Source organism: Prunus persica, chromosome G4, assembly GCF_000346465.2.
Source record: "Prunus persica cultivar Lovell chromosome G4, Prunus_persica_NCBIv2, whole genome shotgun sequence".
Classification (NCBI taxonomy): Eukaryota; Viridiplantae; Streptophyta; class Magnoliopsida; order Rosales; family Rosaceae; genus Prunus; species Prunus persica.
Window position 1 is genome coordinate 17,407,076 of NC_034012.1, and position 10,929 is coordinate 17,418,004.

General features: G+C 38.1%; 2 protein-coding genes across 2 annotated transcripts; one reads left to right on the plus strand and one right to left on the minus strand.

Moving 5' to 3' along the window:
• LOC18778384 (phospholipase A1-Igamma3, chloroplastic) lies at positions 1,250-3,569 on the plus strand. The gene has a single exon (XM_020561576.1). The coding sequence runs from the start codon at positions 1,597-1,599 to the stop codon at positions 3,154-3,156; it is 1,560 nt and encodes a 519-aa protein (XP_020417165.1). The 5' UTR covers positions 1,250-1,596; the 3' UTR covers positions 3,157-3,569.
• On the minus strand, positions 8,430-8,921 carry LOC18778621. The gene has a single exon (XM_020562359.1). It carries the CDS (start codon positions 8,919-8,921, stop codon positions 8,430-8,432), a length of 492 nt encoding a protein of 163 aa, XP_020417948.1.

Below are 10,929 nucleotides of genomic sequence, written 5' to 3' on the forward strand. Positions count from 1 at the left end.
ATCAGCTTCTCGATCGCCCATGATAACACAAGACAAGAATACCGAGACGGGAGAGACCCGCTCTGATACCACTTGACGCAGCACAAGTAACAAAGGGTTTCAAGCGAAACCTTGAGTAACAATAGAAACTGGATTCCACCAGAAAATTAAGAGAACCTCTCTTGGAATAATGTTATTAAAACTGAGTTGCCAGAAACGTTAGACAAACCTGTCTAAATACACAATTCTCAACAACCCTCAACCCTTCAACTACTAGGGGAGTTATTACATAAAACTGAAAAAAAACAGGATTAATTTGGAGTCTTAATAACGTAACTCCTAAACTGTCCAAAACAGAATTTATTGAAAAATTAACTACCAAACTTTAACTACAGTTTTGGAAGGCCAAACGACCTCAGAATGCCAAAATCCATCTTATGTCACAGCAAAGCTGTGAGTTACACTCGTGGCGTCGTTCCCTTTCCGAAATGGTATTTTGCGTCCTAATCGGAGCTTGGACGACAAAACTGCATATTCCCGCTACGTCCTTTTTCTAGCTCAACCGCGATAAAATCTGCCATCTGTTCTACATCAAATAAGCTCAGTTGATTTTTTTTCTTTTTTTTTCTTTTGAGCAGAGCAGAGCTTAGTTGATATTTTGGAGAGCCTTTTGGTACCATTTCATATGGTAACAAAGCCTCGATAAAAAAAATTTCCAATCAGAACGCATCTCCAACTTTATAGCTTAGTGGGAACTCGAAAGCAAAAGTGACGAAGACACCACCTACCAAAAAAGAATTGCCGCTGACATTTTCACCCAGCACGCTATTGCAAAGTACATTTTGAGATTGGGACACGGAAAAGAGCACTATCGAAAATGCTAGAATAAGCATCTAACTTAACCAAGGAGTAAGTCTTGAGTGTGAATTCACATTCCATGCAAATACAATCTAACGGTAATAATAAATCAGAATTCTAATATCCATAATTCATTGATGATGACAAGAATGTTCGTATCTAAGTATCAATTATAGATATCAATCTACAATAGTCGGATTAGAGATTTTGAAGTCTTTGTGCAAAATTTAAATTAAGACTATTGCCTATTTTCACATGAAACGAAAACACGAAAGTAAAAAAATATATATTTATCATGAATTGTCATAAAACAAAATTTTAGAACAAAAAATTATCATGAGTGTACAGAAAATATCATCACGAGGTACCCAAGTAGCTTCGACCAAAAAATCATCATGAGTGTACACAAAAAGAGCACCAATGCACCGTCCTAGTGCCAGCATACACCTCCTCATTTAGCCAAACGCTAAAACGAGCAAACAAATAATAAAAAAATCCAAATCAATCTTTTGCTTTTAAGGGCCAAATCCCTTTGTGATAATAAAGGTTCTTAAATTTGGTCCACCACTGGTGGTTGATACAAGAACAACTGAACATTATATTAATTGCTTGACCTCGACCAGTTCTTCTCACACTTCTCCTCCTCACGCCAACCACACAATCCACAATCACAAATTCATATCTTGCACCATTCTTCTCCATTGTCCATCTCTCTGTCTCTCTCTCTCTCTCTCTAGCAAGAAAATAAAAAACTCTTTCATGGCTTCTCTTCTATTATCTCCCAACAAAACCATTAATGCTACTCCACCACTTCTCCCTCAATGCCTCTCCCCAAGACATAACCTCAACAAAACCAAAATTCTCATCTTTCCAAGTAAACCCTATACTTCACCAAAGCCAGAAACAACCACCAAATGCTCATCATCACTCTCAAGCCTAAGCCTAAAGGTACAATTAGATCACGAAAATATTGAACCACAAACCCTTGTCTTCCATGAAGACAACCATAGGCCACTCCATGAAATCTGGAAGGAAATTCAAGGCCTTAACAACTGGGAAGGGCTTCTAGATCCAACACTCAACTCTCATCTCCGGCAAGAAATCATCCGCTACGGAGAATTCGCTCAAGCATGTTATGACTCCTTCGACTTCGATCCTCACTCCAAGTACTGCGGCACATGCAAGTACCAAGGCGCTCATTTCTTCGAAAACCTCGACATGGCCGACCGTGGCTACCAAATCAGCCGATACCTCTACGCGACTTCAAACATCAACCTCCCCAATTTCTTCCAAAAATCAAAGCTCGGCAGTGTGTGGAGCCGCCACGCAAACTGGATGGGGTTCGTGGCTGTGGCCACGGACCCCGACCAGATCAAAAGGCTTGGGAGAAGAGACATTGTGATTGCATGGCGAGGAACAGTCACGTATCTTGAGTGGATTTACGACCTGAAAGACATCCTCCACCCAGCTCAGTTTCGCAACGACCCGTCCATCAAAATCGAATCCGGGTTCTATGACTTGTACACCAAGAAGGAAGATGAATGTAGGTTTTGCTCATTTTCTGCCCGGGAGCAACTTCTTGCGGAGGTCAAGAGGCTTCGTGAGCTATACCAAGGTGAAGAAATTAGCATTACAATCACAGGGCATAGTCTTGGTGCTGCTTTAGCTATTTTGAGCGCTTATGACATAGCAGAAATGGGACTCAATATTGTACATGATGGTCATCATGAGTTGGAGAGCACAAAAATTCCGATCACGGTGTACTCGTTTTCGGGTCCTCGAGTTGGGAATCTGAGATTCAAGGAAAGATGTGACGAGCTTGGAGTTAAGGTGCTGAGAGTGGTTAATGTGCACGATAAAGTGCCTAGGGTGCCAGGCATCATTACGAATGAGAAGTTTAGGTTTCAAAAGTACATAGAAGACACTATTGCATTTCCTTGGAGTTATGCTCATGTGGGAGTGGCGCTTGAGCTGGACCACAATCAAAGTCCATTTCTAAAGCCCACTAATGATTTTGGGTGCGCACATAATCTTGAGGCCCATTTGCATTTGGTGGATGGGTACCATGGGAAGGGGCAGAAGTTCTGCTTGGTGACCAAGAGGGACATTGCACTTGTGAACAAGAGTTGCGACTTCTTGAGGGCTGAGTATGGGGTGCCACCGCACTGGCGGCAAGACGAGAATAAGGGGATGGTGAGGAGTAAGGATGGGCGGTGGGTGCTGCCGGAGCGGCCCAGAGTTGAGGCCCACCCGCCAGATACAGCCCACCATCTTCAGCAAGTGCTCAATATGTGTAGCACTCAATTGGAAGCACCATGATTTTGACTTGAACCACTAACATATCTCATCCATTGTGCTTATTCTATATCCTTGGTCTCGTTTTCATTTGGTGCTGAGCTATAACTCTCATTATTACGTCCAAATGTAGGAATTGTTTTCTTGGTGTCCATGTTAAAAATGTTTGACAAAAAATACAACAGACAGAAGAAGAAAATATGTTGTAACTTGTAATAGTGTGGATGGTTGGTGTGCAATGGGACCTATAGGGGAAGACTTTTGTAACATGCTTCATCAAAAGCATTGAAACAATGTGGTGTAAATGCTTTTATAACATGCTGATCACATATCACATCCACTCTGCCTAGTCTATATCTTCGGTCTCGTTTTCATTTTGTGCTTTGCTCAGAATCATTATCATGTCAAAAATGGAAGGACTTGTTTTCTTGGTGTCCCATCATTTCTTGATTGTTGACATTAAAAGGTTTTTAAAATTTTATCGTTTTTATTTTTAAGTTTTGTTTTAATTTTTTTTGTCAATGGACCAGAAAGACAATTCGTTGGCTTCTGATTTGGCTTTCTGGTTTTTTTTTTTTTTTTTTTCAAATTTTTTTTTTCTGGGGGTTTGATTTCCTTTGATATCAGAAAAGATCAAAAGAAAAAAATCTTTGTTTTTCCTTTTTTTATTAAAGATCTTCACATCTCGTTTCCTATCCAGAATTTGCACCATTTTTTTCTCAATGTTTGATTTCTTTTTATTAAAATAAGATTATTTTTATTTCATAAAGAAAATGAAAAATAATAATTTTGGTTGACCAAAAAAACAAAATCTGATTAAAAAGAAGTTTTTTTTAATATATAAGATGATGTCCCATCCCAAAACATATATATGGTACCAAACAATGGTTAGGAAAGTCTGGTCTAGTCTCAACCAGTTCAATCCAACATATGAAGTTTAAACCAGTCTTATTCTACTCGGCCCACCAAACAGGGCTTACAAATATTGGAAGCCTACAAAAAGCCACTCCTCTTTCACATTTGGAACACCACAACCTGATTCTTTCTTCTCCTAGTTTCATATTTGTTCTACTTTCAATTATTATTTTTGGACAACGGTTTTGTAAACATGCTCATAGAGGACTTTGAGTCTGTGTATTGGGGGTCATATCTTGAAGTCTTATAAACCGTCAGTACCAGCACGTAGGAAGGCTACAAAGGTTTTAGGACAACGACTTTGTCATGCTTACTAGCTTTCTTACTAATTTATTTTACTTTTGTTTGCCTATTATTTGTTTCCCTTTTTACCCTAATTTATTATTATAATATAACTCTCTATTTGGATGAAGCAATTGAAAATTGCATTGAACTCTTAAATGACAGAATTTAATCTCCATCGTTTAAATGTCTAGAAATTAATAGTTTCAATGCTTTGATTTATGTACGTCGAATTTTGTAAATGACATAAATTATAGTGAAAAGCAAATTCATGCTCAATAAAAATTGTGACATAAGGCATTTTCGGAAGAAATTAAACGAGAATCTCAATCCCCAATTTCCACGATTTTCCTACGCGTCATTTAATAAGTCCATGCTTAAATTGCCAAACAATGGAAATTTCAATTTCTCCTCAATTCTTGACTTGTAGCTAAATCCCGACTTACTTTCCTTCATCCAAACGAAAGTAAAGGATTTTGCATTTGGCTTTGTGCAGAAAAGGAAAACCAAATTTCTATGGGAATTGTGTAGAATTGGCTATGGTGAAATCGAAAGTAGTGATCTCATAACATAAATCTCATCACTTTATTTTTATATGCTTGCTTTCATTATTATTTTTAGTTAATTATTTAATCAAATCTCATCATTCAATCGTTCCAATGAAGTATGCAGTTACTCACAATCGATACTTAGTAAATTAAATCACTCTTCGTGGGAACGATACTTTACTTAACTCTAAACTGCTTGTGTGATTTGTATGCTTGCAAAATTGCTCAACACCTATTATTTGTTTCTTTAGTTTTACTTTACTGTTACAATTTTAAAATTTTAAAATATATTATTATAATATAACCCTTTGTTTGGATGAATCAATTGAAAATTGCATAGAATTCTTAAATGATGGAATTTAAATCTCCATCGTTTAAATTTCTTTCAATTGATAATTTCAATGTTTTGATTTATGGATGTCGAATTTTGTAAATAACAGAAATTACAGTGAAAAACGAATTCATGCTCAATAGAAATTGAGAAATGACGCCTCTTTTGAAAGAAATTAAACTCAGAAATCTCGATCCCCAATTTCCAAGATTTTTCCCATGCATAATTTAATAAGGGTGTAATTATCAATGTGCCCCTTGTGCTTTACCGAAAATACCACTTTGCCCCTTACAATTCTAATTGGGTCACTATGCACCCTGCGCTTTAATTTCGCGCCTCCCGTTCCCCAATTCCGTTAATTTAGTCCCTAAGACTGTTAACTTGATGATGTGGCAAGGGCTTTTTAGTAATTTGAGCATTTAAAAAGTAAGAATTGTTTGTTTGGATTCTAAAAAGTAAAAAAGAAATTAAAACTATTTTTACTTGTTTTGTATATTTAATTAAACATATTTTTAACTATTTTTTTTATATTTAATTTAAATTTTAAAACTTTTAAATGCTAAAATTATTAAAATAGTTCATGTCATGTCATCATGTTAACATTCTTAGGGCTCGTTTGGTATGTCAAACTATACTGACTAATTTATGTCACATAGTATTAATCTGTTTCGGAGAGTACTAATTGTTTATCCATAATATTATAAGGTGTTTGGTATTATTTCCGATAAATAGTCTGACTAAATTATAATGTGTTTGGTGCTCTATCGGATAACATCGGATCAGACAATTTTTTTAAAATTCTTTAATAATTTAATTGGAAATTCAAATTTAAATAACACGTAATTTTTGGTAAGATTCATATGACAATTTTTATTTTATTTTTTTGCCAAATTATTGACAAATCATTTTAGCCATTAGATACATCCAACAGCTGCCTAATACTGAAACAATAAACCTCTCTCCCAACTAGCTCTTCCATTTATTCGCTTCCTTCATTGTCTTCCTTGTCGGCCCACCACATCATTGATGCAAAACCCCCCAAGTTAAATTTGGAATCTGGGGTTTTTATCAAAAAATTAATATATAAAAAATCTAGAATCTGGCTGAGCTTTGAATCGAGAGCCACTTATACTGACCAGCCAATTAAAAAATTAAAATAGGATTGAGAACCAAACTTGTGTTGGCTGAGCTTTGAATCGAGACAACATAAATGAAAAAGAATGAATTTCAACACTAAGCAAAGTTGCAAACTGTTGAAATTTTTAAAAGCTTTTAAAAAATTTACCATTATAAGTTTTAAATTTTGTTTTAATTATTTGGCTGTTTTATTTTCTTTATTGTGGTGGTTATGCATATTTGTTTTCAGGTTTTATTTCTATATTAAATGACTTAATTTTCTGCTTTGATGTGGTGAATGTTTCATATTTTTGATGCCTATAAAAGGACACTCCTCCTTCACATTGGAAAAAGAAGACCACACAACAAAATTTAATTATCCTTTCTCCTACCTTTATATATATTCTCTACTTTCTATTAGTATTTTTGGGCAATGGTTATATGACTTGGAGACATATCCGTCTATGAACGTGCTCATAGTGGATCTTGAGCTTGTGTATTAGGGGTCGTATCTTGGAGTCTTGTAGACCGTCAGTACTTACACGTAGGGAGGCTGCAAGGGCTTTAGGACAGCATCTTTGACGTGCTTCACCGTACCAAACTCACCTTCTTACTTATAATCTATTTTGCTTTTACTTACCTATAAATTTGTTTTTCTTCAATTTCATTGTACATTAAAAGTTTTCCAATTTGTTTATATGCTATTTATAATATAAAGGTTTTTGTATTTGGCTTTACGAAAAAGGAAAACTATATTTTTTTATAGCACAAACAAAAAAAACACCACACACAAATTATTGATTTGTGTTTTCCACAAACAGTCACCAAATAGTCTCTGAAGAAGATAGCAGAGAAGAAGATGGAGAGTGAAGAAGAGAAGCGTATTGGAGAGAGTATGAGAGAGAGAGAGAGAGAGATGGATACCTGGAGAAGAGTGAAGAGAATAACCATTGTAGAAGATAGCAAAGAAGAACCCCAGGGAGAAGAAGATAAAAATAATGTCTGATTTTTCACGTAGAACATGTGTTCTTTTTTTTCCTAGGTTTATAATTAAGCGTGTATTATCTAAACCGGGGTCTGTGGGTTGTATTAGTTAGTCATGTAAAGAGAGTATTAAAAGCCCAAACCATTTAAAATAGTCAGGTAATTAAGTAATACAAGTTGACACCAAACAACTGACATGGACTATTTACTCAAATCCAGAGTCTAATACGATGTACCAAATGAGCCCTTAATAACTAAATTGATGGAATGGGGAAACGGGGGATGCAAAACTAAAGCAGATGGGGCATAATAACAAAATTTAAATAGTAAGGGTTAAAGTGAGATTTTCAGTAAAGCACAGAGGGCACATCGATAATTAAGCCTTTTAATAAGTTCCATGCTTAAGTTGCCAAACAATGAAAATATCAATTTCTCCTTAATCCTCAACTTGTAGCTAAATCCTCACTTATTTTCCTTCATCCAAACGAAAGATCAAGGTTTTTGCATTTGCTTTGTATGGAAAAGGAATACCAAATTTCTAACAACATTGATCAACTTTGAAAATTACTACTACCATGCTTCAACTGCAATTGTCACTCCCTTTTTTTTTTTTTTTTTTTTGGGACCAAATAGATACTTCCATAGAAAGCCCAAAACAGGCAAACAACAAACACAACAGAAGTAGCTAACCAAAGGGGAAAGCAAAGAGGCTAACAACAACGAAAACTAAAACAACTAAAGGGAAACAGTAAAATACTGAATCTGCAGCCACCACGAAGCAAACATTAAGGGGGAGCAGGCAGGCCATCACGCAATAGGACAGAAACCAAGGAGGGTGGGGGAGTATTAACCCAATTGCAAAAGCACAACCTCCGTTTGGCTAGCTTGGCGGCAACATCAGCGACTCCGTTAGCTTCACGACGAAACCAATTCCAATCACATTGGGTGAAGAAAGCTTCCAAGCGATGAAACTCAGCAAGGAAAATATAAAATCTCCAATAACCAGTTGCAAAACCATTCTTAACACACGAAAAAAGCTCAAAACAATCAGTTTCCACTACAACTTTTTGCAATCGCAAGAAGGAGGCAAAGGAAAAGCCCACTATCACAGCACGGGCTTCTCACTCCGCCGCAGACGAGAGATAACAGTATTGCGCAGTGGCACCAACGAGAGAGCCAGTATGATCCCGGATAACCACCCATTGGGCCTCCCAAGCACCATCAATATTGATTTTGACAAAAGGGAGCGGTGGAGAGGACCAGTACAATCGAGTAGGAGCACCACTATTAATAAGAGGGGCACAAGTTGCCAAATCCTTGGCCCGAGAAAACTCCTCCAAACAGCTGATGGCTTGGGAGAGAACCAGTTGGGGAGAGGGCCTAAGATCCTTGAATAACGCCTTACAACGAGCCTTCCAAATTTCCCAGGAGCAAAACATGAAAAGGGAGACTCCCCAATCTCTTTGATCCCCATCAACAAAGGTACTGCTCAGAAAACCAATTAACCAAGAGTCCAGGGTAGAAATAGAAGCCAAGTCAGGAGAGTACCCAAAGGGACAGTCGAACCAAACTGCCTTCATCCAAGGACAAAGTAGAAGCATGTGCTTCACCATTTCAGGGAAGAGATTGCATAAGTGACAAATAGGAGAGTGGGATAGTCTCCTCATAAAGAGGTTAGCGCCCGTGGGAATGGAGTTCGGCAAAGCTTGCCACATAAAATTTCGAATTTTAGGAGTGGTGCGAGCCCCCTATATAACCCTCCAAACTTCCTTATTCCTGAGATGAGAAGCAGATGCTCTATCCCTAAAGATGGGAGAAGAGCCCTTGATGATATGATAATAACCAATTTTAACAGAGTAGTCGCCTGATTTCACCTCAGGCCACACCAAGCGGTCACAGGTGGATGGTGTGCCAATGGGAGTAGCACGAATTTTAGCAGCCTCACAAGATGGAATGAAAGGCTCAATATGGGAGATGTTCCAAGTCCTGTTGTCCACCTCGATGATATATGAAACTAGTAGAGGGGTGAAACGACTATTGGTAGGAATGGGGAAATCTTTCCAGAGCCGTAGCCAATTAACCAGCGATCTTTCCACACATCTACTGAACGCCCATTGCCAATTTGCCAGTGAGCACCATTCTCAATAATTTCACGACCAACTAAGAGACTCCCATGACGCATGATCACCCTTAATTGCATCAAGGAAATTGCAATCAGGAAAATAGCGAGCTTACAAGATCCTAGCCCAGATAGCCACCAGGTTTCGCAAAATTCTCCAACATTCTTTGGTGAGTAAGGACCTATTGAAAGCATGTAAATCGCGAAAACCCATTCCTCCTACTGCTTTAGGCGTACAAAGCTTCTTCCATGAGTGCCAATGAATTTTGCCATGATCCCCATCGTGACCCCACCAAAATCTCCCCAAATCAGAATTTATTGTATTACACAGGGTGGTTGGCAATAAGAAGCAAGACATGGGGAAAGCCGGGACAGCCGTAGCAACTGATTTGATAAGGACCTCCCTTCCCACTTGTGATAACATATTAAGTTTCCAACCCGCGATCTTTTGATTGATTCGGTCACGGACATCGGCCAAGGCATCAACCTTCGAGCGGCCCTAGAATGCAGGGAGGCCAAGATAAGGCCCCAAATCACAGGATTCAAGAATACCAAAGATGCTACCGTAGATGTTTCTAGTACCATTATCAATGTTGGGTGAAAAATATAGATTGGACTTGTGAAAATTCACCTCCTGGGCCGAAGCAAGATAATAGTCATCGAGAATAGCCTTGAGAGAAATTCAATTTGGAGGGGTAGCCTGCAGAAAAAACAGAGAGTCGTCCGTGAAGAAAAGATGGGATAAACCTGGGCAACCTCTGCTTAATTTGATACCCCTGATCACACCAAAATCGAAAGAATTAATTATATTAAGAGATAAAACTTCAGAGACAAGCAGAAAAAGATAGGCCCTTGCCTCAAGCCCCTAGTGTGGTTAAAGTGATTGCCAAGGGAACCATTCAGCACCAGTGAAAAAGAGACAGTTTTTACACGTATCATGACTTGAGAAATCCAACAGTTGTCAAAACCAAATTGACAGAGAGTGGCCTCCAATAAGTCCCATTTCACATGGTCACGCCTTATTCATGTCTAGTTTCAACCCCAACTCAAAATACTTCCTTGATGACTTGAGGCGCAAATAATGGAAAGCCTTGTGGGCCAACAAGATATTGTCTTGTATCTGGCACCTGGGGATAAAGGCATTCTGATGCTGGCTAATCAGGTTTGAGAGGAGGAGCTTGAGACGGTTTGCCAGGAGTTTAGACAGAATCTTATAAGAGTTGTTGCACAAACTGATAGGTCTGAATTGGTTGACAGAGGTCGGGTTGGGAACCTTAGGGATGAGGACAATATGCGTGTGATTTAGGAGATCCAGTCTACAATTACCTGAGAAAAACTCAGATACCAAGTCATTAATAGAAGACTGAACAATCTCCTAGAAGCGATCATAAAAAAGGTCAGGGAAGCCATCAGGTCCAGTGCTTTCAAAGAACCAAGTTGCTTGACTACAATTCGGACTTCCTCCACAGAGAAAGGGTAAGTTAACCTTATATTTTGGGCTT

Bases quoted from the DNA above. Each gene is read 5' to 3' on its own strand.
- LOC18778621 (XM_020562359.1), bottom strand. From the start codon at position 8,921: ATGGTGAAGCACATGCTTCTACTTTGTCCTTGGATGAAGGCAGTTTGG.
- LOC18778384 (XM_020561576.1), top strand. From the start codon at position 1,597: ATGGCTTCTCTTCTATTATCTCCCAACAAAACCATTAATGCTACTCCA.